Consider the following 27541-nt stretch of genomic DNA (forward strand, 5'->3'; position numbering starts at 1 on the left):
ATTTAAAGAGAGAATACTTAATACAATTAATAAAACTTTGGTGAAGCTGATAACAAAGAGAAAGCCTTCCTAGCCAATCATGAGGTGAAGGGGGAATATCCTGCTCACAGAGAAAACTTAAGGTTTAGAGGTTTTTTTTTGTTTTGTTTTGGGTTTTTTCTGTACCTGGATTGAACTCAGGGGCGCTCAACCACTGAGCCATATCCCCAGCCCTTTTTTGTGTTTTATTTAGAGACCGTATCTCACTGAGTTGCCTAAGTGCCTCGCTTTGTTGAAACTGGCTTTGAGCTCGCGATCCTCCTATCTCAGCCTCCCGAGCCACTGGAATTACAGGCATGTGCCACCGTGCTCGGCAAGATTTAAAGGATTCTACCAGTGAATCTACCACCAGAATATAATCATGACCAAAGCGTGCAGCCCAGGATTGCAAAGTTTGTTTAACATCCAGAAATCAGTGTTAGTTACCACCTTAACAGAGTAAATCTGAAAAGCCTTATCATTTCAATAGATGCAGGAAAGGGATTTAATAAATTCAGTATCCATTCATGAGGAAAAGGTCTTGGAAAACTATAAGTAGAAGGGGAACTTTGTTAATCTGATCATTATACTAGGAAACTTTTGAAAGCTTTCTTTCTGAGATAGGAAATAAGACATGGAACCTATGCGTTCTGTAATCATCATCATAGTGGAGCTTGCATCAGGTGGAAAAAGGCAAGGTAAAGAATGAAAACGGGGGCTGGGGATCTACTCAAGTTGGTAGAGTGCTTGCTTGCCTTGCATGCACAAGGCCCTGGGTTCAATCCCCAGAACCACGAAAGAAGAAGAAGGAAAAACTAAAACATATGGCTCAGTTAGCTATATTAATAGTGCAGATAAATGTATGGTTGCAGGCTGTTCTGTTGGGCAGCACTGTTCCAACTAGATGTCCAATGTGGGTTTATTTTGGAAGATTTGGAGTTGATTTTGAAACTTACATGGCTACAAAAAGTCAAAATGTACTTGAAGAACAACAAAATTCTCTATTGGATATTAAAACTTCTAAAGCTATTGTGATTTAGATAGTGGTTCTTGAACAAAGAGGTTTAGGAATGTCTGTACCAGTAGAACTGAATACAGCATCAAAAAAATAAGTCTACACATAGGTGGGTACATGATTTGTGATAAAGTGGCATTGCAGAGCAGTGGAGAATGTTAACCTTTTTTTTAACATTTTATTTATTTACTTATTTATTTATTTATTTTAGTGGACCTTTATTTTTTTCAATGGACCTTTATTTTATTTACTTATATGCTGTGCTGAGACTCAACCCAGGGCCTCACACATGCCAGGCAAGTGCGCTCCCACTGAGCCACTACTCCAGCTCCAGTGTTAGCCTTTTCAGTAACTGGTTCTCAATCAAAATTGGATATCTACTAGAGGGAGTATGAAACTTGATTCCTACCCTACATGTGTACAAAATCGAGATAGATTGCCAATCTAGGCGTGAAAGGTCATGTCCAAATTCTAAAAGATATTACATGGAATTTCTTCATGACTTTGGTATAATGAAAAAAAAAAATCTCTTAAACAGACACCACCAAAGTTCTAAACAAAGCAAATGTTGAAAAAAAAATGAAGAACTTCTGTTTTCAAGGAACATCATTAAGAGTGTGACAAGGAAAGCTACTTGTGCAATTAGGTGCTCCAATCTAGACTATTGCTTCAAAAAACAAAAACTCCTAGAACTTTGTAAGAAAAAGACTGCAATTCGATAGATGAAATGGAAAAACTGTAGAGAAGTAGTGTCCAGGTGGCCAGTATTCATGAACAGGTGCCTATTTTTACCAGGAAAATACAAGTGAAAACCATAGTGGAATTTCACTATACACCTATCATAATGGCTGGAATTAGACTGATTCCAAGTGGTAAAAGAGTGGGACTGTAGGAATTTTCATAGACTACTAATGGAAAAATAGATTCATTAAAGAAAGGAAAAAAACTGGAAAAAAGAGCAGAACACCTCTGTGTATGTGTATCGAGAATTTTTTTAGAGAGAGAGAGAGAGAATTTTAATATTTATTTTTTAGTTTTCAGCGGACACAACATCTTTGTTTGTATGTGGTGCTGAGGATTGAACCCGGGCCGCACGCATGCCAGGCGAGCGCGCTACCGCTTGAGCCACATCCCCAGCCCGAGATTTTTTTTTTTTTTAACTGTCAATACTCATTATTGTCTTGCGGTGGAAATAATCTAGATGTTAATCAAAAGTGGAATGAATAGCTGAGTACTGTGGCACACACCTGTAATCCTGGCAACAGACTGAGGCAAGAGGATTGAGTTCCAAGTCTGTGCCAGCAATTTAGCAAGACCCTGTTTCAAAATCAAAACTAAAAAGGGCTGGGGTTGTAGTTCAGTGGCAGAGTGTGTGCCTTGCACGTGTGAGGCACTGGGTTCAATCCTCAGGACCACATAAAAATAAATAAAGGTACTGTGAATGTCTGTACCAGTAGTCCATCTACAACTAAAATAAATAAATGAATAAATAAACAAATAAAAATAAAGATATGTGTCCATCTACAACTAAAAATAATATTTTAAAAATCTGAGGTCCTTAAGACAGAGCTCTTAAAAACAGTAAAATGATTAAGACTGTAAATGGCAGATTATTTACCACTCTAGATCTTAGATTTCCTATCTATAAAGCAGATATTATTATAGTAACCCAATTCTATAATAATATATATATTATATATGTATTTATATATATAGATAAATATATATTAAAAATCTGAGATTTTTAATATATATATATTTTTTTACCTGCTTTTTTGTTTTTAACACACAGATTTAAAGCTCCCCACATACACTATTTTACAAGTAGATTTCCTTTTTGTTTTTGCTGTGACAAATATGCTTAACAACCCTGAACATATTATCAGTTATTTTCTTAGGATAAATTCCTAGATAATTTTTTTTAAATGGAACAAAGTTTGCGTCACATATTGAATTGATTTGAGTGTATTTTTCATTATGAAAAATGAAATTTTTTTAAAAAAGTTATCCCATCTCTTTTACTTAATCGAAGCGTGCTTTTACTTAATCAAATAGTATTGATCAGTTAAAAATATGCCATACTGGGGAGAGAAACTGAAGTTAAGATCTGAAAGCAGTGCCAAGGGCAGGTGATAATTCAAATTAAATATGAATGAGGGACTTGAAACTTGCATTTTAGATCATTCCAGCCATTTTTAAAGAAATACAGAGTTGCAAATGGGTAGATCAAGATAGAATGAGCTGTTAAGAAATCTGTTGGTAATCCTAAGTGAGCTATGTGGTGATGGAAATGGAAAGGAGAGGTTTTTTGAGTGTCCTGTAGAAAATGGAATCAGCAAGATTGAGTGCCTATTTGCATGAGAGTGGGCTATTGGAGGAGAAAAGGAAAAAAAAAAACACCATGATTCTCAGAGTTTTGATTCTGGTTAACTGGATAGGAAGTGGTGTTATTAACTATAGTAGAAAATAGAAACAGAACTTAAATTTGGGGGTAATTGGGCTTTGTTCTCTTCAGTATGCAGAGTCTGTTGAGCAGCATTCAGTGTACACTGCAGAAAAATAGCACCATGCCTGTCATCTTTATTGTACATTACAGTATATTTAGTGTACTTGATTATATAGTAGTTACAGATAATATTGGTCATTTATTAATTAACAAAGCTCTACTTAACCTTCACAACAGCCTTTTCAGGTAGATATTATCAGGAAAAATGAAATGTACAAGGTCATGTTGTCAGTGAATAGTGGAGCCAGAATTTCAAATCCCACAGCCTGGCTGAGAGTCTCTGCTCTTCATGGTTGGGCTGATGCTGTTAGGTGTCTCTAAAATAGTAGACTTCAAGGGTATTCTGGCGCTGGACAGTATGGTCTGTTGTGTGGTGCCAGTTAGCTGGTTCATTGAGGAAGAAACAGTATTTTGGATCTGGAGTTTGTTGTTCAGAGTTTTTTTGCCTTGACTTTTGACTGCAGTCTTCAATTACAAGTTAGGTTGGACATAAGGAAGAAAAGTCTTTTTTCTTTTTCTTACCCTTCTTTCTTACCCTTTTTTTCCTCTTATTCCTTCTCCTTCTCTCCCACTCCCCCTAATCTTTTCCCTTAGCCAGTTACAATACTTCTGCAGACCAAAAGTATTAATATTCCATATCTACCATGGATATCATGATCCTTATTTACTTGTGGAATGGTTATTGATTGTTCTGTTTTTGTGGTGAGTTTGCCATGTGTAGGTTCTCTTAGGACTTCATTGGAAGGGATTTGTTTCCCTGTTTGCATGATCAGCCTTTGATTACCTGTGTCATTGGAGAACACCATTAGGACAGATCTTCGATCTGTGTTGGGGGATTCCAGAGATACTGTTTGCTATATATCTAGCAGGTGCAAAGCAACATCTCAACAGTATTCTTTTGAGTTAGTTTGTGAGTAGCTATCCATTGGCAGAGTGTCTCTCAAGATTTTCAGTCTGTAACTTATGGTTCTCAATTGATAAAAACCTCATAAGTGAAAGTAAGTTTTAAAGGTTATTATAGTTGCTTTATTTTAAACTTTTCTTTAGATTTTCTCATTATAGATTTGATTTATAGATACTCATCTTAATATATATTTTATACCATTTAACACATAACTGTGTCAAGTGACATACACCTGGTTGTAGTTATAAAGGTTTTTAATATTATTGAACATTCTGAAGTCCTTATTAAAGAACTTTCAGATCTGTCAAATGATATAAACATTAGGATATGAATACTTCCTTTAAACCTCACTTATCTTTTCATAGGAGGAGAGACTTCAGCATGCAAACCTTCATCTGTTCGGCTTGCACCGTCATTTTCATTCCATGCTGCTGGCCTTCAGATGGCTGGACAGATGCCCCATTCACATCAGTACAGTGACCGTCGCCAGCCAAACATAAGTGACCAACAGGTTTCTGCCTTATCATATTCTGACCAGATTCAGCAACCTCTAACTAACCAGGTAAGTTCATGAAGTATCAGAAATGATGTTGAAATTATAGTTTATTCCTTAAAAGTGTTAGAATATTAACTAGGAAAATAATTAACTAGTTTTCAGTTTTATATTTACATGGAAATCTGGATTGACAAAATGATGATAAGAAGTTTGTATTTAAAGTTCATGATTTTTATTTTTATTTTAATTAGTTAAAAGATACCCAGAAACATACCACTTTCTCATTCTGGAATAGAGAGGAACAGTTACTTCTAAAGAGTATTAGACAAAAATGAAGCTTATGAAAGTTAGTGAAGTTAAAAAAAAAAAAAGTTATAGGAAAGCAAGATTCCCATTACAGGAAAGTTAGAGGACTTGTTTTATAAAAAATAAAACAAAACTCCTTAAAATTCAAGAAAAAAAATATATGCATGTGAACAATGCTATTCATTCTAATATTCAGAGGAGAGATATTCATCATTATTAGGGGGTGTGATTATATATATTATAGTAAGATTTTTGTCTGCAGTTAGCTGGCATTACATTGATAAAATACATATGAGTCAATAGCATTCATGGTTAAATAGTTAATAAGTTGAATTGTGGCAAGACTTAAGAATTCATTTTATTCAGTGAGAAGTTTACTTTCACATTTGAGAATTGGAGCACTTCATCAAAATGTAAGTTTAGGAAGTGTTTACAATTGTGTACAGAAGAAAATGGTGGAACACCAATAAATAATAATGGCAAGATAGTCCATTTATATTATTGTACTTTGAAGAAACAGTATGTTTTGAAAAATTATTTTGCTTGTTCAAAAGCAGCCCATAAAACAGGTGCTGTTTTTGATCTATTTTCTAGCTAACGAGACTAAACCCCAATTTGTGACTTCTTCAGGTATATTTGTAGTAAATTCCTGGGTCCAGCCCTGGCTTCTTTCTTCTTAGATACAGTGCTCTCTTACGTCTAATGCTTGCCATATATGGAGGGCTAGAAAAAAATTCCTGTTGAGTATTTTTCTGGTTATGTTATTTTATTTTAGTAAGTATTGTTAGCAAAGTACCTATTATTTTTAATATGCAGCTATCATCTTGTTTGTCTTTAGATCCTTTATAAAAGGTATTTTACTTAGGTTTTCTGTTTTAAATTGTGTTTTTTAAAAGATTGACAACACAGACCTGGGGCTGTAGCTCAATGGCAGAGCGCTTGCCTAGCATGCGTGAGGCACTGAGTTTGATCCTCAGCACCACATAAAAATAAACAAATAAAATATAGGCATGCTGTCTATCTACAACTACAAAAAAAATTAAAAAGATTCATAAGACATAAAAAGACTGTCTTTTGAAGTAATCATTCTTGGCCAGATATTTCTGCCAGAGTCTATAAATTTCTGAACCAAGAAGGGAGTTGTATTAGAAGATATCTTAGAACTGAAGTGGTTTGTTGATGTGGCATGGAATACAGGACATAAGGCATGAGCTTAAGTCTTGGCCCAGGATTTGTTGTAGGGCTTAAAGTAGATCCCATCGATCTGTCAGATCTCTTCCTTGAATGTAAAATTGGAAATCTTAGATTGTACCCCCTAAAATGCCTTCTAGCTATAAACTTCTACAACTTTATTATGTGGTTTCCATTGTTTGGTAATCATTCTGGCAGAATCTTTTAAATAAGACTTACTATAAAAATAGTATATGAAATGAACTGGCTTTTAAGATTTTTGGTTCTAGTAGTTAATCTTTCCTGTATGAGTATGTGTTGGACAAATGTAAAATGTTTTTATTGAGATGAATTTAGGAAATGAGAATATAATAAAAGTAAGTGTGAAAGATTATGATTGACTGTATTAGAGTTTGATTAGACTGTTCTGGTTTTCACAGTACCTTTCATAGTTCTTAAACTCGCCAGGTACCCTGGATATATGTGATATGTACTATTTAGCTATATTAACAGCTCTAAAAAATAGAAGAAAGGCAGAATTGCATATGAAAATACGAGGTAAATGTAAATAAAATAGGTATTGTTACACTAATAAACAATTTTTTGACTAACGTCCTAGATCTTGCACTGTGGAATCTTTTCAGGGGAAAATAATCTTTTCAGTTAATGGTCGTTTTAGCTCTTAGAATTAGTTTAAGCAGGAGATGCAAACTTCTTCTGTTGAGTGATCTGTAGGAAGGGAAGGGGGGCAAGCATTGTGGTTAAGATGTTTCCAGCTCCCAGAGCCAGATAGCTGAGAGGCAGTATTATGACATTTCACCCACTTTCCTTTCTTCAGGTTACTCCCCTTTCAAAAGGGGCAACACATGCAGCTAGGCAAGCTCTTGGGTTCTTTGAATACCATTATCTTGCTTTCAGCTGTGGAAGTGGGGAGGAGCACTTGCTGCATTCCTCTCCATTCTCTTGGCACTGTGGATATGAGAAACAGGAAGTTAGGAGAAGGCATCAGATCTGCAGGGCTGGCCTTAGGGCTTAGTATACCTGTGTAACTGTGTGTCTTCTGATTCTTCGTTTGTACTTAATGGCAAAATAGAACATTTGGTTAACCTGAAACTGCAATGAAAGAAAAGGAAGTGTTACTTAGTAAAAATCAATGTGTTCTTCCAGTGTATTTTGAGCACCTCGGTACAAGGTTCTTTTTGAAGCACTGAATTATATGCTGTAGTCTGAGGCCAATTTTGTATGTGTGTGTGTATGCTTGTTTCAGAAAGCTTTCTGTTTTTTATATACAAGTGCTCCTAAAATAGTAACTTTTATTGTCAGAAGTAGATAAGAAAAATAAGGTACTAAGAACCAACTTGTTGACTTGGCCTTATGGGCAGAGTTTGAATGGTGGTCGTAAAGGTTATTGATAGTCTGTGAAGTGAAGCACACAGAATATCAATATTGAGTGCAGAAATTTGATTATTAGCTCATAGTTATGTGTTTGACTTCATGTATGTACTATACTTTCTTTTTTCCATTTTCTTATTTGTTCCCTTGAGAAGGGTTCTCACTATGTTGACTCAGGTTGGACTCACAGTCGAGTTCCTTTTTTTGTGAGCCTCTTGGATAGCTTGGACTGTACCATACTTTTTTAAGTTTTCTTGATTGACCATTTTGATGTTTTGAGTGAGCATAATTATTCCTAGATGTGGTTACTAATTCTTTTTTCAGATGTTTGAAATAACCAGTGGAATTGTGAACAGGCAAGGTTTTTTAATGCATTTTAATAATTGCTCATGCTTATTTCATGCATGCCACAATTATTTTGCCCAAAAATAACCTAAAAATGTCTCAGCTAAAAGGGTATAAAAAAGACCTAAAATTGACAGAGAGCTCCTGGCCCACTGTTGGTGTTAAGACCCTGAGTTAGGTATTGACCACCTCAGCTCTCAGCCTAGCAGTACTACTACTACTACCATCACCACCACCACAGTTACTGGGGATTGAACCCTGGGATACTTTACCACTGAGGTACACCCCTTGTCCTTTGTATTTTATTTTTTTATTTTGAGATAATCTTGCAAAGTTGATAAGGTTCTTGCTAAATTGCTGCTGATTCTGGCCTCAATTCTGTGATCCTCTTGCCTTAGCCTAGGATTATAGGTGGTGCCACTACACCCAGCTTCCTAGCTGTATTTTTCAACCCCCTCACCCTGGGCTATATTCTTAACTGGCTTTGTGTCATTGGAATCTCAAGTTTCTAATTTGTAAAATGGTCATGGCAATAGCACTTACTCTCATGAGATTGTTGAGAAGATTATATCAGACATGTAAAAAATATGCATGTTAAAACAGTATTTTGTAAATACTGTATTATATTTATTATTTTACTATCAAGTTATTTAGTTTGCTTTGTGAATAGTATACTTTGTGCTAGTGTTAATTTTACTGGTAATGAAGCATTTCACTGGTTTATACTTTTTTGAAATTTCACATTGAGGCTGCACTATAGCAGTTCAAGAAGAGGTTTGCTGATTAGATTACCTCCATGGCGGCGGGGGTCCATGAACTTAAAATTAAAAAAAAAAAAAAAACCAAAACACAAAATTATGTTCTTTGGAACTTCTTTTATTACTATTTATAGCTTTCATTCACATAAAAAGAATTGACATGTTTATTACCAATATTATCTATTTAGTAAATTAAGCCCCCAAGGAATGTTACTATGTGAATTTAGTTTTATCTACTGCATGTACATTTGTGTGGTGTGTGTGTATGTGTGTATTTTTCCCCCCCAGTACTGGGGATTGAACCCAGGACCTTGTATGCTAGACAAATACTGTACCATGGATGGAATCATGTGCCCAGCTACTACTGTTTATATTTTTTAAAAAGCAATCTATTTTTTGAAAATTAATTCAGAACTTGTTAATTCTGATGATCACTTCAGACAAATAGTTTAGCCACTGAGATTCCTTCTCCCCACCCCACCTTATTTGGAACTTAAAAAGGGAGAAGGTCTTGAGAGAAATTAATTCAGTAATTCAGCAAATTTACCATCTGGATAACAATTTGAGAGTTTGAGTATACCTGCAGAAGAAACTTTTAATATTGGTTTATGAGAAAGTATGCTTCAGTAAATGCAGTGAGTGGATAGTAGTAACTCCATCTTTACAGACCACAGGGATGGGGATAATTTTTGTTTCACCTATAATTATAACTTTTCCTTCTTTTTCATTTGTGTGGGTTAGAATAATAAGTATACCAAGACTCCAGATGTTTCTATGAGGCCTTGGTATGATATATTTTCTGTTGCCCCTCAGATTAACTCAAATGTCCTTTGAGAGGGGCTTTGTTAGGGCTTTTGACTCAAATAAATTTCCCCTGGCATAAATGTCTATAAGAGAAGTCAGGAACACAAGGATGAGTGAGTGGTAATGACTATAGGTACCTTGATTTGACCAACTGGCTTTGAGGACTTGTTGATTGCAAGAAGCTCTGTGGAAGACCTTTGGCGGGTGATTGGTGCTCGAAGAGCAGTCCAGTAGCATTGGTGTGCTAGTTGCAGCCCTCATGGATATGTGTAGAGAGGGTCCATGCTCCTGCATTATCCTGTCAGTAATTTAGTGAAAATTTTTAGCAGGAAACTCAAAGTTGAACTTCTTATAACCTAGAGAATGCTGAAGGGAGCCATGGATTAGGATTGAGTGAAGGGAAAAGGAAATGTGAGGGTAAAACGGGAGGTATTTAATGTGGATGGCATATTTTATTTCCTTGTGTTAAGGAAATGAATGAACATTTCAGCCTTGCTCTGGAGCAGGTACTTGTCAGGGAAAAGGGTCTGGTGGTGGTTAGAGCTGTGCTTCTAGAGCACTTTCCAACAGTTGGAGGCAGGGAGGCGTTGCTACCAATTCTTTTTGGTACCACCAGGGTCTTGAAATCGTATCTTGGAAGCTATAGGTTGCCTCCAATGATTGGGTTTGTCTTTGCGAGCCAATTATAAACCAGCTCATCTTAGGAATAATTCTGAACAAATTTTGCTTTGGGCTCATTGTTTTAGAGAAGCCCTCTTGAGCAGCATTCCTGTGTCTCTCCTGGATCCAGGGGTATGTCTATAATTCACCATTTAAGTGTGGGGAACACATTAAAAAAACCTTGGGCAGCTGGGCATTCCATCTTCTATTTAATTTATTTGTTCCAGTGGTTGTGTCTTCTTTGTATTCCAGATGAAAAAGAAAACTTTGAGAGAGAATGTGTAATCTTGTAATGTAGATATCTTTTTCAAAACAGATATACAGGTTACAGAAGAGGGAATTACACCCGTGCAGAATAGTTAAAGTGCTAGTCTTTTCTATTTAAGGTGATGCCTGATATTGTCATGTTACAGAGGCGGATGCCCCAAACCTTCCGTGATCCAGCAACTGCTCCCCTGAGAAAACTTTCTGTTGACTTGATCAAAACATATAAGCATATTAATGAGGTAAGATCATTGATTTTTTTTTTGTTGTTATATTAGCATCTGTCTTGCAATAGATCAAGGGAAGAAAGTTATTTTGTGCTTGTTTAAATATCCTAAACTTGTTTTATTCCCAGTGGTTGTCATGTTATAATTTTTATGAAGAACAGTAAATGAATGATTTATAGATATATAATTACAATTATGTAAAAGAAAAGATATTAACAAGGAATGCAAACATCAAAGAAAGTTGTGGATCACTTCCCCTTTTTCAAAATTGTATTTAATAAGTTGAGTTTTTCTATAATAACTCTCTCCCAAAACAAAGAAGGTGAATACTGATTGTATAAAAATAGGCATATATTTGACTTTTGCTTAAATTTTGATTTATCTGTAACTTTTGCTCTTGGTGTTGAGAAGCTCTGAGATATATTTAACCCCCAGTTACAGGCATTTGGTGTACTTTATTTGATCTATTATTAAGTGATCTTTTCTGGAGAAGAGAAGAAGAGCCCATGCTTTCTTTCCTCTTTAATGGGGAATCCTGCATCCTTTCTGATCAAAGACTTATGCCCCTCCCATTTTAGAGCCACTTAACTACAAATGTCTGTATTTTTAAATATGCAAAATTTATAGCAATTTGGTCCTGTTTATTGCCAGTATTATTATATTACTATGACATTGTGGTCAGATAAATTTAGAATTAACTCAATGAGGAACAGTTCTTAGATTTTGTACATGTTTATGTATTATAAAGGATGGACTGTACTAGCTTGTGATTATCTGAAAAATATCTCATAAATGGTTTCTAACAGTGTGTTGATAGCTAGTTTGTTTCTTTCTGATAAGTTGTTAATAAAATTATAGTTTAACTGTTCTTTATTGTAGCTTTGTTGAAACTTGTTTTTAAATGTCACCTTGTAAACTAGACTTTTTCATCTGTTCTATGGAATGCAATTTATAATGTCTTCAAAGTTAGTTACCAATTACTTGGACTGTTAATCTAATTTATCTTATTTTTATCAATCTTTGGAAACTATATTATAAGATAATATAATATATTATAAGATAATATAGGTGTTAAGAAAAATAACTTAGCCTGTGATTAAATATATGTTTAGGAATTTAGTGGGAAGTGAGGGTTGGGTGGGTTGGCTGTTTTTCAATAATTATTAGATTATCATCAGATTAAAAACTGGGTGATTTTAGTAAAACATTTATACTTCCATTTTTTAGTCTTTTTTTGCCTAGAACACAAAATATAAAGTTGGCATTGACTTGGACATATAAGGGAATTTGAACTTGAAGAAGATGAAACTTATTTATTTCATTTGGCATTTGTTGTTTATATCAGTGTATGTATTTGTCACAATTCCTCATACTATATTTTTAAGATCGGTGCCATCTCATTTTATATAAATTTTACCCTAATTTATTAAATAAATATTTATATTCTTCTTGAATAGGATACTCTGGACCAATCATTTAACATCTCCTGTTTATAAAATATACCAACAACCCAACTATATAGTAAATTTCACTGTAGGCATTTTTCCATTGGTTGCATCAACATTATTTTCTAATTCAAATGTCAACTGCAGAAAATTCTTTTATTTTTTATGTTATAAAGAAAAAAATTCATCAATTTCCTTATAGACTTGTCATAACACTGTTTATTCTCACTTCAGGTTTACTATGCAAAAAAGAAGCGGAGACACCAACAGGGTCAGGGAGACGATTCCAGTCATAAGAAGGAGCGGAAGGTTTACAATGATGGTTATGATGATGACAACTATGATTATATTGTAAAAAACGGAGAAAAGTGGATGGATCGTTACGAAATTGACTCCTTGATAGGCAAAGGTTCCTTTGGACAGGTAATTGAATGAAAAATGCTGAATTTCATTAATTGAAAATTATTTGTGAATTATACTATTTCACCCTTTCCTCAAAAGCACATTTTTAAAATATTTGTAAATAGATTTTAATAATGGATATCTGAGTATCTAGATGATCATAGATCTCCAAAGACAAGAAAACTTCATCCTCTATAAAAACTCCATTAGGATTTTTTTTTTTAACTTCATATCTTTGGCTACTATTTTTTTTTAAACTTATGACTATGGTTAATTTTAATAGCTAAGAGATATTTTTTAAAATAAGTATATTACCTCTTTTGTATGGGCTTTATATAGTCTGTGGATTGTTCATTATGTGTATTAGAGATGTTTGCATTTCTGTCTGTTTTAATTTCTTCAAGGAGAAAAGAACTACCATTTTCAAGAAATAGCAGGCATCTTCCCTTTTCTGGAGGCTCGTGTTGTGCTCTGGGTTTTCCTCCCACCTCATTTCCTAATTGTATTAGGCCTCTCTGAGTGGGCAGATAAGCTTCAAGATGTCCTTTTCTAGTCCTTAGGGCACCAGCATTACCCGTGCTCTGATTGGGGTAGTTCCTGGGGACCTGTGTTTTTCCTTTTTATTCCCAACCTGTTCTTTTCTCCCATAACTCTCCCCTTCTTAGTTGAACACCCAGCTCCATTACAGAGCACAAAACTCTAAAAACATGTCTTTTGGATCTGTTGCATCCAGATTCAAGAGCTCATTCCCATCCTCCTCCTCCTCCTCGTATAAAACTTTCTATGTTTCCCTGGCTACTCTTCACTTAGTAAATCCTCTTGATTCTCTGAGTCATAGTGCTGTTTTGTTTGAGGTATAGTCCTTGCATGGTGAGTTAAATATTAACCTGAGATTCAGCTACTTCTGACTTTTCACTGACAAGGCTAGACTGAGAGTTTAAATTAAAGACTTCTTGAATTGTGCGTGTGTATGTGTTTTAAATTATGGAATATGTGTGTGCTTACTTCTCTGTTCCTGCCCTGACCTGAGAGCAAATTATATTCTCCTTTTTAGCCTGAGGGGAAAAATTCTATCCAATGTAACCATTCCATGGTCAAAAGTATACTGTAAGCCATTAACAGGCACAAGTGTAAACCCCCCAAAAACCTAAACTGTTTACACACATAAGGAAAAATGAATAAGCATGTTCAAAGCCTTCTGTATCTCCAGTGTGGCTTACCAGGTTCTGATGACACATGTACAGTGTATGTGCTCCTTCCCATAATGTGAAGGAATTTTTCCTTGATTTATAAACTCTCTTTCTTCTGAGTTGGGCTCAGTGTTTTGGGGGCCTGTCTTTATGCAAGTAATCCTGCTGTGTTGGAAGCAGCTTTTGCTTCTTTCACAGTCCCTGAAAGAACGGCATTCTTGAGGCCCAGCTGTTAGCCAGAACTATAATCACCTTATAGTTGTAGAGATCGCGCCCTCTACTTTGAAAAGGGCACCAACATTTCGGCAGTTGCTCTCAATAAGACATTTTTCTAACTTTGTGATATCCAGTGTGAAATTTGTGGGCATATAGATATTCTCTAAACTTAGTTGTCCCTATTCATTCTTTCAGCGCATATGTTTTGCTCCTCCCCTTCACCTCAATTTGCTTATCCGCTAGCTCCTCAGAGCAGGTAGGCATAGTAAATCTGAAAATATGGGCCTGTTTGACCTCAGACTCCGTCATCCTGATATTTCTCAGGCAGAGATATGCAGTGTTTATGTTCAAGATTCATCACTCGTCAGAATAATTACTGTCTTCCATATTGACTTAGCCATACTTTCTCTAAAATTTCTGCCAGGTCCTTGTCAAATTCAGGGTCTTGCTATTTCTTTAGATGGTGGTTATGAGTCCTATTGCACATTGAAATTTCTGATGGAGCTTTTAAGAAAGGATTGATGGTAAAATCAGAATTGAGCCAAATTTTGGGCATCAATATTTTTTAAAACTCCCCATTAAATGTGTAATTCAGGATTGAAAACTACTACTTTAGTTTTAACCAGTTAATTATTTGTCAAGTCATTAAGTACTTGGCCCCCTGAGATTGGCTTTTGTCTTTGAGACTGTCAGGGATCTGAACACTGAACTACACCATTTTTGCCACACTCGGTATATTCAGGGAGGTAGAAGATTATCATACTACTTGATCACATGTTTACAAAGATAGCATCTGATCAGAAAGACAACAGACAGTATCTTTTAAAATTGGGTGAAAACAGAGATACTGTTCATTCCTTTCCAAATCTGATTTATAATTTAATTTTACAATATATTTAGCCTTAACCAATTTGGATCTTGTAGCCTATGTTCATCTCTGATCACTGGTTCCAGTCTTCACATTGAGATCATTTGGAGTTCTACCTCAATCCCCATGCTTTTTGAATGTATGAACTTTTAGCGTATGGTGGAACTTCTCTGGTAATTTGTGTTTTTTTCTTAGCATAAATTAATTATTTTATAAACCTTTGTTTTTGTGTATCAGAATAAAGTTAGAAAGTTATCTGTTCTCTGAGATGCATCAGAATTTTTAAATATTTTATTTATATTCTTGGGATTTAAATCAAGTTTTTCTCATTCAAAGAATGGTGAGGTGAATTGTTTTATAGTAAGAAGAAATAGTTTTCAGTAAAAGAGGTTAAAAAAAAAAAGCCAAAGCATTTGTCAATATTCTCAATTTTATTTCTGAAGAAGGAAAAAAGTTAAGTCTAATTTTGTTAAGAAAGTTATCCATTTTGTAGATGTATAGAAATATTAAAAGGATATAAAAATTCAAATTTAGTTCAAAAGATGGACTTAAAGTTATAGTCTTTGGGAAAGAGTAACTTTTATAAATACTAAATTGAAAGAGGATCTTTCCTAATTCAGAAGGTCAAAAAATATACAGTTATATGAGAATTCAGTAGGTTTGCAATTGGGGGAAAATGTAAACTGTTGTGAAATTGTTGACATTAATGCAAATAATTACTTACCTTTCTTCTCTTTTAGGTTGTAAAGGCATATGATCGGGTAGAGCAAGAATGGGTTGCCATTAAAATAATAAAGAACAAGAAAGCTTTTCTAAATCAAGCCCAGATAGAAGTGCGACTTCTTGAGCTCATGAACAAGCATGACACAGAAATGAAATACTACATAGGTAAACAAATAGGCAATCATGCAGTGTACCTACTCTAGGCCAGAAAATTGAATCAATGGTTATTTTTGTATCAGAACATGTTGATTTTTATTTTAAAGTGATCAAAATTTTTCTTTCATTTGGAGAGCATAAATCTGTTTCTTAATTGAAATCTTTGGGAGTAGTACACTCCAGACATTACAAATGAGAATAGGACCTTTTTTTTTTTAAATTACAACTTACAAGTTATATCTTTTTTTTTTTTTTGCATTGATAGTTAATGTTCATCCACAGTCATCCTAATAGTTCTATTCTAGCTCAGAAACTAGATGCAAGCCATTTGTTAGTTGTTGTAGAACCTTTTTTGGAGTGTCTGGACCAAGGTCTCAGGCACTTTGTCAGTTTGTCAGCATTAGAATTTGTTGTATTTACTATAGCAGAAAAGAGGTAGTAGCCACTTACTAAACTCCTGTCACATTCCTTATTATTTTCTTCCGTCAACTCTAATAATTATGACAGTCCTATAAGGAAGATAGATGGTAGAGCATTTAAATTATAGATATAGAATAGTACTTATAGTGTTTTAAATAAAACTGTTTAAAATTGGCACCATGTGGAGGGGCATTGACAAAGGAAAGAATCGAAGGACCCAAATTTGTGGCAAATTCTGTGGCAGTTTTGAATTTAATTTCTGGGCATTGTCAATACTTGGATGTAGGAAAGGGAAATAACATTGCACTGTATTGTAAGTGAAAAATGCAATGTCTTAATCTGCATTTAAAATTGGAACCATTAAGAAAAGGCATGGGAATGTGTTATGATTCTGTAGTTCTCCCAGAATGGTAAAAATAAATAATGGCTGGTTACCAGCAAAGGCCTCAGATAGTTAAGGTCATTTCATTTCATTTATGAAATATATCTTTTCACTTTCGTAAAAAGAAAAATATGAGCATGCACTTTTTCTTCTTCCTTGGTTCCTTTGCAGATATATGATGTTATCTAAAATAAAGTGGTCTCTGTAGATACCTCATCCCTTCTTCCTCCTTAACTCTCAAGGATTATATTTTGAATGTTTGCTTAAATAGCAGAAAAAAATGTTGGTAACTGTAACATTTTAATTCTGCTTTATTGAAAGAAAACATGGCTGGCCTAGAGAAACTACTCAACTTGTTAGGTACCTTATAAGGGCTGTCCTTTTGTTGTGGTGGTGGTGGTACCAGGGATTGAACCCAAGAGTGCTTTACCACTATAACTATAACCCTTTTTTATTATTATTATTTTTTAATTTTAATAAAAGGCTTCAGCCTCCTGAGCTGCTGGGATTATAGGTGTGCCCACTGCTCCTCACTCCTTTTATTTTTAATAAACTGACTTTAATAACCAATAAATATATTCGTTATTGTAAATGCACTTTTGGGTAAGGATGATGATGATGATAATAAAAGAAGATGGTAAATGCAAAGGATCTCAAAAAAAATCATGAGGTTCTGTATTGGAAAACAACAATAAAAGAACTTTAAATAGAGGTATCTTTATTTAAAGTGTCTGAAAGTTGTGTTGCTTTTTCATAATATGATTTAATTTTAAGATGTTTGAATATAATTTATTCTGATGAGGAAGTATTTTAAATCTTTGTTTGAACGTTAAGAAAATATCTGCATATAGCATAATTTTAATTTTTAACTGACACCTAAAAATTATGTACCTTTATGTGATGTTTTGATAAATGTATACATTATGTAGTGTTCAAATCAGAGTAAACATATCTGCACATTTATCACTTATTTGTGGTGAAAACATTCAAAATCCATGTAATTATATTGAAATACACATAATGTGTAATAGTACAACAAAACCTTTTTTTTCTTTCCCTAACTCTCTCTCCCTTAAATAGCATAACTTCTTATTTGGGTTATTTGGTACCTCCCATTGTCTAATTAAGAGAAAATTCAATTTGGATCTAGAACAAAGTATTGCCAAACCTCCGTTCTCCCACAAAACCAGCTTAAAAAGCTGGAAAAATAGTTTGAACTTTCCTTGACAGTGTTTTTAGTGCTTAGCACATTGTAGGTACTAAGTAATTGAGTTATGAATTGGGAGGTCAAGTGGAAGTGAGTAGATCTCTCATTGGAGGAACATTCTAATTGCAAAGTTTCTTAAAGGGATTTTTGTAATCACATTGGAATTCTGACATCAGTTATCTTTTGTATTCCTTTTGGTAGCTACTGCTTAACCTGAGATTAAAAATCCATGCATTGGCCATGTCTGTGAAGTGTCATGGAGTTGTTTGTAGTTTCAGACCTGAGAACCATAATGACTAAGTAGATGTTACACCTTTTTATGTAACCTTTTAAGGATTCTTTTTTTGTGTGTTCGCAGTGTCAGAGAGTGCTATAAACTCATGAAAACTATGTAGAAGTTTTACTGTTACTTAGCCCAATTTTAGATCAAAAGCAATACTGATGCACATTGTTGGAAGGCAGGCAGCCTAGGGCTATCTCCAGGAAAACACAATGTCTGTGTAGTGACCAGATACTGAATACTGACAGTTATTCAGGATAAATTTGTAGAGAAACATGCTTTGGTGATACTATAAGACCAAAGTGAAGGTAGCCTTGTCATCCACTTGGTGTGGTACATGTAAGAATGTTTATAGCTAAAGGCAGCACTTTTTTAAATTGAATATTCTAATCTCATCTGATGTGAAGTAAAGTGTTAAGAACTAAGCACCATTTTTCAAGCATTTTAGTGATTATTAAGCCTTCTTAGATGGTCACCTAAGTGGTTTCAAGTTACGTGTTCTGTACCATTTCCCCAGTCATAGTCCTGCTCATACTTTCTTCTTGTGGCTGAGCTTTATTTTGGTATTTTTCCAAACCTTCTAGTCTTGCATGAGATTTCCCTTTTATCAGTTTCATCAACATAATCAAATGACTTGATTATGGACTTCCCAGTTCCTTACAAAAGCATGATTTTTAAACTCTTGCTTTAAGTACCAAGTACTTTCACAGTTGTTATGAAAATTACTAGCAAACACAGATTTTGTGTTTAAACAGGGCACTTTGCTGATACTTTTTACCATATATCATTTATTGATAGACATTATACCTTTTTAGTAGAAAATCAATTTAGATAATCTTTCTTAACTGTAAAATGTACTGTTCATGTAGAATGGTGATCTCCAAAACTCTTCCTGGTTTTTGCTTTGCATTTTGATACTGTGATGTCATGTGTTGTTGAGTACATGTCATGTATTGTTGAGAGTACATGTATGTATATGTTACTTTCATTTTATGGATTTGTATAGTTGAAAATTAAACTTTTTCTCTTTCAGTGCATTTGAAACGCCACTTTATGTTTCGGAACCATCTCTGTTTAGTTTTTGAAATGCTGTCCTACAACCTCTATGACTTGTTAAGGAACACCAATTTCCGAGGGGTGTCTTTGAACCTCACAAGAAAATTTGCGCAACAGATGTGCACTGCACTGCTTTTCCTTGCGACTCCAGAACTTAGTATCATTCACTGTGACCTAAAACCTGAGAATATCCTTCTTTGTAACCCCAAACGCAGTGCAATCAAGATTGTTGACTTTGGCAGTTCTTGTCAGTTGGGGCAGAGGGTAAGTATTTCAGAATTTGTGAATTAAAATAGAATTATAACAGAATAGGTCGACACTGAAATGTTGTTAATAATTTGTTTGTAGATTGAAGGCAATTATAGTATGGCTATTTATCTTTAAAATGTAGTACTTGAGTCACCTTGATACTGATCTCTTTTAAAAAGTGAGTAGCAGTACTTTGAATTAGAAGATGCTGAATTTTCAAAGTGAATGTATTTGAAACTGTATGTATACTTAAAAGAGTAAGAGAATAAGAAATAAAAGAAGTAAATATTAGGTGATTCTAGATATATTCCCAAATAGAGGTTTTAGTATAAATTTGGGGGGGATTCCAGTACAGTGTCTTGAATTTTTGCTATAGTATATTTCTCTGAATCCCAAGATTATTATTAATTTTTTTTAACCCTCAAAAACTGCCAGGTTGTGGCTCAATGGTAGAGCACTTGCCTAGCATGTGTGAGGCACTGGGTTCGATCCTCAGCACCACATAAAAATAAACAAACAAAATAAAGGCATTATATCCATTTACAGCTAAAAAAAATATTAAAAAAAAAAAAAACCTGCCAAGTAAAAACAAATGCAGCGATCTCTGCATTAGTCATGGTACTATAGTATAGAAATTACAGTTGTTGGACATATTTGTTTTGATAATTGTTTAAATTTTTCCTTCTCTTCCCCACAAAATTATAATTTAAATAAATTCACACATGTCCAAACATGTTTTTTTCCACACTGTTAAAAACAGACGTGCCTGTAGTGATAAACAGACTAAGTGTAGCTGATGTAGGAAAGCAAAATTTTCCTACCATAAGTTAGTGAAATTTCCTGTCCTGTCCAACTTTTCTCCTCCAGGTTTTTTTTTTTTTTTTGTTGTTGTTGTTGTTTTGGTACCAGTGATTGAACTCCATTAATTCAAATCACTGAGCCACATCCCCGCCCTTTTGTGTAATTTATTTAAAGACAGGGTCTCACTGAGTTGCTTAGTGCCTCACCTAGTTTTTTATTTTGAGGCAGTGTCTTAGTAAATTGCCCAGGCTAGCTTTGAACTTGTGATCATCCTGCCTCAGCCTCCAGAGTATCTGGGAATAATAGGCCTGCCACTACCGTGCCCAGCTGTGAAGCTATAGTGTATTGAAGTAATTTTTAAAGATTGGAGTAGGAAGCAGCATTTGCAGTTTCAGATGCCTCTGAAAAAATCAAGAGATACTCACAGCTAATACGGGATAAGGTATATTAGGAATGAAAAACATGCCTATTTTTAGAGTAATTTCAGTAGATTTTAAACTTAGAAATCCCCTCCACCCCATTTAAACCAAGTCTCATAATGTTCTGTCCTAATATCAAAAGTATTATCTCTGTCTAGCCAACTAACATTATTCCATTAGCTCAGTAAGTTTTTAACTCTTCACCTCTTTTGGTATTGCATGGAAGTCATTTCCAAGATAGGTATGTGTGGCCCTGCCCCCTGGATCTATTGATCAGAGTCAGAAGGTAGGGCAAGTGTATTTCAAGGAAAATTCCTCATGAGATTTTGGTGCTTAAACTGACAGGTGAAAGAACCACTTCTTTGAACAAGTTTGGATGGGTAGGTGACAGACTTTCTTGCAATAAGCTGTGAGGTGAGACCATCTCTCCATAGTAAGGAGCTTGGGGGTCAGCAATGTTATTAGCTTATAAAAACTTGGAAGTGTAGTACAGGTTGAAGTGCTTGCAACCAGAAGTGTTTCAGATTTCAGAGTCTTTTTTATTTTGGGATATTTGCAGTCTTTACCAGTTGAACATAACCCTAATTTAAAAATATGAAACCTGAAATGTTCCACAATCTTAAACTTTTGTGTGCTGTGTTTAAGATTTTGGAATATTTTGGATTTTCAGATTTAGGAGTGACCAGCCTATACTTCTTCCCGATTCTTTGTGTTAGGCTTTCTTCTTAGAATGCCTGAAGATTCTTGACTTGCCTACAGAGGCCTGAGATTGTTCTTTAAGACTTGGCTGGAGTTCTTAGTGGGAGTCACAGGAGAGTGCATGAGTTTGCATGGCTGAAGTGTTAAGAAGTTTTGTTAGAATTTTGTTTCTCTCTTTAAACAAGTTTGTTTGCTTTAATAATCTAGTTATAAATTTATAATAGAGAAATCATGCATTTCAAGATTTTATTTCCCTAAGAAATCTTGAATTGAGGTGGAGAGGGCAGGGTAAAGAAGTGATTAGTCAGAAGTATTCCCAGTTAAATCTTTTTAAAACAGCATTTTGTCTGTGAGACAGTGGAGTACAAACGTCTGAATTTTAGGTTTTATAGTATTTGAGAGTTATATGACCTTTTAATGCTGAAATTCATTGTTTTGATTGATTTAAATACAATTTATTAAAGTAATGGTAAACCCAGTTGCTAACCATAGCAGGAAGGACTAAATTGATAGGGAATGTGTTAAAATTTTTTTTTCTAATGAGGTGTGATTATTTGTTTTGAGATTTATCTTAATTACCATTTAGGAGTAGACGACATGAAAGGGTCAAATTTTTATGTATTTTACATTTCACATTTGGAAATGTCCTTTGAAATGTTTAATTCTTTAATCAATATTCAAAGTTTAATGTTGAAATTTTCTTTTAATCCATTGTTGACCGTAATTATAAACAAAATTCATATTGAACTAATACTATTTTGAAATGTGTTTCAGATATACCAGTATATTCAGAGTCGCTTTTATCGGTCTCCAGAGGTGCTACTGGGAATGCCTTATGATCTTGCTATCGACATGTGGTCCCTTGGGTGTATTTTGGTTGAAATGCACACTGGAGAACCTCTATTCAGTGGTGCCAATGAGGTATATGATTTATTACTTGTAACAGTTATGATTCTGTTTTCATCCATGGCAGTGTAATCTGAAAGTTTTTTTCAGGGGAAGACATCTAAGGACCTGTGTAGTCATTCAAACGTGAGGTCAATTTTGAACTTTTTTTTTTGTACTCTATTTGTCTGTCAGTTGTTGTATAATGGTGAATTTAGAATTATGAGATGGTGATTAGGATATTTTAATCTACTAATGAAGGAGAACAATCAATTAGATTAGAAAGAATTAAGTATAACACCCCGTTCACTTTTACTGGTCTTAAGTATAATAACAGAAAGCTTAAACACAATAATGAAGGAATGGGGGCCATCCTGACAAGTGGAGTAAACATTACTATAAATTTTGAGACTCTGACATAGAATTAAAAAAAATAATGACCAGTAGGGTTGATAGATATACTGTCTGAATAATTTAAGGTAAACTAGGATTATAGGGTCTAGGGCTATAGAATCTACAAGTCTGTGGTGCCTGGGTTTTTAGTCTGTGTTCCTAGGAGGATTTTTGGAAGTCAGAAGCAGTAGCTGGGAGTGCAAGGGAGAAGCAAAGACTACTGCAGTCAGAAGAATTGAACCTTCATTTGTTTTAAAACTATCTACTTGTGGAGTAATATTTGTTAGTTCTAAATAAAAGTTGATCATTGTGGATCTTGATCAGAATATTCACTTACAAATAAAAAAGGCAAAAGACAAGTGACTTGTACTAGATTTTATAGTTGTTAATGGTAATGTCAGAAACTCCTCCTTTCTATCTCTCTGTTTAACTTATTTCAACTTCAGCTAGTGAGCTCTTCCATGGCAGCAACTACTATAGGATTTGTTTTTGTTATAGTATAAGTAATAGTACCCTGTGAATTAGTAACTTTGCGGGGCTTAAATACTATGAGGATCACTTGAAAAACACCAGAGTCCTTTGAAGCATTCACACATCCTTCTGATATAGTTATCTCTGCACTGTCTTTTCTCCCCTCCCTCTCCCCCCCATTCTCTGGTCCAGCACACAGCCTTCTCTGTTGTCCCTTGAAAATACCAACCACAGGCCCATGTCAGGCTCTTCTCGTTTGTTCCTCCAGGCCTGAAAGTCTTTCTTTCAGGTAGTACTTGGCTCCTTCCCTCACCAACTATAAATTAGTGAGCTCACATCACCTTTTCAGTGAAATCTTGTGTAATACTCTGTTCAAAGTTGCAGCACCCCTTCTTCCTATTCCTTTTTAATTTCCTCTATACTGCTTATCATCATCTGATAGAACTTATTTAATTACTGAGAGCCTTCCTATTTGTAGGTTCATATCCTTGGATTCAACTAACTGCAGGTCAAAAATATCTGGGAAAAAATTGTGTCTGTACTGAGCATGTATAGGCTTTTTTTGTGACACATTTCCTTAGAGGATACAGTATAACTATTTATACTGCATAAAACATTTACACTATATTAGGAATCATATGTAACCTAGAGGTGATTTCAAGTATATGGGAGGATATGCATAGTTTCTATGCAAATACTGTATCATTTAAGTGATTTAAGCATGCATGGATTTGAGTAGCCAGGGTGGGGATAGGGCTTCCCTGCCTGGAACCAATCCCCCAAGGATGCTGAGGGATAGTGATTTGTTCATTGTTAGTCTCTCCCCACTGAAATATAGACTTCTTTTTGAAATATTTTGTCTGTTTATTGATATATTCTATTACTGAGCATAGTTTCTAGCAGATAGTAGACACTTGGTATTTGATGAATGAGTCTGTACTTTAAAAAAATACTATAAAACTTTTATTGGATCCACACTTTATTCACCTGTGAGATTTTTATTGATTACTTAAAACTCTCCAAAAACGGAAACTAAAACATCCATCCTTTCTTATTGTTCATTGTATCTAGGACACTCAACACACTACAAATTACAAATTCATGTGTTTGTTAACTGCCTCCCTTCCCTGCTGTGAAGTGTTTGGCTCCAGGAGGGTAGAGAATTTGATTCTGTTTGGTCATTATTATATATTTAGTACCTGACAGATAGGAGATGCTGTTTATATATTTATGAATGAATTGATGAGAAGAAGTAGGATGAACAGTAAAAAATATATAATTTATTTATTTATTTTTAATACAGGTAGATCAGATGAATAAAATAGTGGAAGTTCTGGGTATTCCACCTGCTCATATTCTTGACCAAGCACCAAAAGCAAGAAAGTTCTTTGAGAAGTTGCCAGATGGCACTTGGAACTTAAAGAAGACCAAAGATGGAAAACGGGTAAAATAGGGATTCAGTTTTTGTGGCGTTTTCTTCCATCTTCCCTCCCCCACTTTTCTCTATTGTTTTATAATCTTTTGACTTCAGTGTTAATAGTCAACATTTTTATTAATTTATAGATATTTCGTTCAGAAGTTTGACCTGAACTATCTATATGGACCAATGTGTTTGGTTAATCATCAGGATTCTCTTTCCAGCTTCATTTAAAAAAAAACCCCAAAAAACTGTATGCGTGCATTTGGATACAGCTGACCAAATCACTATGTTTTGTTCCAACACTAGAATCAATATGTTTGATGTTGAGAGCCACAGCCAAAGGGGCCCCAGCAAACTTCCAGCTGTCAGCTGATGATTGGCTCACAGCAGCCCCAGCAACTTCTAGCTGCCAACTGATGGGCTCCTCTGCGGTGATGCTCATTGGGCTGTTTCCCTGCCCTTTCAGACCATGGAGCTGCTCATTGGGGGAAGGTTGAGAGGCTTGTGGGAAGCCGGTGGTGGCAGTTGGGCTCTGAGGTTTTTCCAGAGGAGCTGTTTTGTTTGGCGTGTGTGGTTCTAAAAATAAAGTTCGTTTCTTTTGACAAGTGGCTCCTGAATTGTGCCCAGCCAGACTGCGGCATTTGGTGGCCCATACGGGGAGATACAGAAGGTTGCATATGTCCTTCCGCTAATTGTTGTTTGACCAGGTGTCATGTGCTGCTTGTATCTTTTCTTTAGTCAGGGGCTTCTGAGGAATCCATACTGGTCATTCTGATTTCCAAGTAATTTTTATTGTCTCAGTGGCCCTTTCTGAAAATCCAACCCATGTCTGTCTGTTCCTTGATCTATTTGTATTGGTGCTGCTATATCTTGTTCTTGTTTTTCGAATCTTTTTCCTTTCCTAAAAGCTTGTCTAGTCATAATAGTGGGTGCATTTTGGTTGATGTTATTTGTTAATGTCAAACCTAATTGATCTAGGACATCTCGTCCCCATAAATTTACGGGAAGATGATCCAATACACATGGCTGTATAGTTCCTTCACATCCTTCAGGATCCTTCCAATCTAATACCATTGCACTTCTATGGGAATTAGTCGCCACTCCTAGGCCTCGAAGCGTTTGAGTGGCTTGTTGTAATGGCCAATGTTTTGGCCATTCTTGATGAGAGATGATGCTAAGGTCTGCACCTGTATCCAGTAGCCCATTAAATTCATGTCCTTGAATATTTAGTTTTAGCATTGGGCGAGAATCTAAATTTAAAGAAAGCATAGCCCAATCTACACCTGTGGAGCCTAATCCCTTGGAACCTCTTTCTACAGTACGACTGGAAAATTTATCATGTAGGCTGGGTATTATTAGTAACTGTGCTATTCTATCTCCTGGTGAAATTACTGATATACCCTTTGGAGAACTGGCTGTAATTTTTATTTCACCTTCATAATCGGGATCAATTACCCCAGGACTTATATCATAAGTCCTTTTAGAGTAGAAGAGCTGCATCCCAATAATAAGCCTACTGTTCCTTTGGGAAGAGGTCTTTTCACCCCTGTGGGAATGATTTGAACTCCCATCTCTGGAGTTAGTACTGCTCTGGCGGAGGCGCAGATGTCCAACCTTCCTCCTAGCCAGACTGCGGCAGTTTGACCTTTATTTTTCACAGCCTGGGCATATAGTGAAGCCATGGTTAATTAACAGCACCACAGCTGTGAACAGAAGTCATAATTGCAGTAAATTTTTTTTTCTTTTTAATAAAGTTGGTAAAATATGTAAGAAAACTATTGGGCATGAACAATTTGTGATTTTTCAAGGATATGAACTAACCAGAGGGTCCTTTGATAGATTTTGGATTCCCAATTTAGATCTAACTAGCAAGAATTTCAGCCTGGTGTAGTGATGTACACCTGTAATCCCAGCAACTTGGGAGGCTGGGGCAGGAAGATCAAGAGTTCAAACCCAGCCTCAGCAACTCAGTAAGACCCTGTCTCTGATAAAATATTAAAAATGGCTGGGGATGTGGCTTGGTGGTTAAGCAACCCTAGGTTTAGTCCCTGGTACCCCTCCACCCCCCAAAATCAAAATCTGTGAAAGTGAGGCTTTAAAATGTTTATATTTGTTTTCACAGTTGTTTTATATCCAAAGACTTCTTCCTGATACTTAGAGTATATCCATTTAATTGAATAAATGGTGGTAGTGTTACATCCTGACTTATACTTTGTTTTAGATATCTATAAATTACCATGCATCTTGCAATCTATGATGTTTTTGTTTTAGTTAGTTTTTTTTTAATTTCTTATTTTTTCCAATTAGTTATACATGACAATATAATGCATTTTGACACATCGTACATAAATGTTAGTTAATATATTATCCTTGCATTTTAGTGGTGCTGCCACCAGGTGTCATATTTAGTGAACTGAAGATGATGGTTGTTCCCTTTAATTCACTTCTACTTAGCTGTGGGTCTTGTAACATCAGATGATTCTTAGAATACCTAAGAATATATTTGTAACCATTTGTTTCACAGTTGACATCTAATTTACTGTACTCTGCCTTATTTTCTAAAATTGTAGACAGTGTGATTTCCAGTTGCTAAGTTAGGCCTATTTCACACAAGGAAGGGATGAAAGTTACCAGGCAGACCCTCGCAGAGTCCCTCTTTTACATTTATCCACATAGCTTATCATTCACAATATCCTGTTGAGCCAGTATATAGGCTTGTCATTCCGCTTGTTATTTCTATTATCATATAGTTAGTTAAACAGACAAATTTCATATACATTAGAATCTTAACAGTTTTTATTATTTTGTTTTCATTAATTTATCAAAACATTATTTTGGAGGACTCGTTTGTATTATTATGCTTCAGGACTTACTTTGTTGCTTTGTAGTATTTCATTGAATGACTGTCTATATTATCTATATTAGGCCGGGAGTTGTGGCACATGCCTGTAATCCCGGTGACTCTAGAGGCTGAGTCAGGAGGATTGCAAGTTT

General features: G+C 35.1%; 1 protein-coding gene across 4 annotated transcripts in view; it reads left to right on the plus strand.

The window, feature by feature from the left end:
* The window catches only part of Dyrk1a (dual specificity tyrosine phosphorylation regulated kinase 1A), a 133822-nt gene that overhangs the window by 89106 nt on the left and 17175 nt on the right, over positions 1-27541 (plus strand). For 3 of the 4 annotated variants that reach the window (XM_046439053.2, XM_046439052.2, XM_046439056.2), the window contains 7 exons: positions 4809-5005; positions 10761-10880; positions 12545-12733; positions 15727-15874; positions 19188-19474; positions 22153-22299; positions 24431-24571. In XM_046439053.2, coding sequence (XP_046295009.1) covers positions 4809-5005; positions 10761-10880; positions 12545-12733; positions 15727-15874; positions 19188-19474; positions 22153-22299; positions 24431-24571 — 1229 coding nt within the window. Of the gene's footprint in view, positions 1-4808; positions 5006-10760; positions 10881-12544; positions 12734-15726; positions 15875-19187; positions 19475-22152; positions 22300-24430; positions 24572-27541 lie in introns of those variants that run through there. The other variant, XM_046439055.2, reaches the window with a different exon arrangement.

This window comes from Marmota monax, unplaced genomic scaffold, assembly GCF_021218885.2.
Source record: "Marmota monax isolate L192 unplaced genomic scaffold, Marmota_monax_Labrador192_F-V1.1 WCK01_AAM20220418_F8-fsc00125, whole genome shotgun sequence".
NCBI classification, from domain to species: Eukaryota; Metazoa; Chordata; class Mammalia; order Rodentia; family Sciuridae; genus Marmota; species Marmota monax.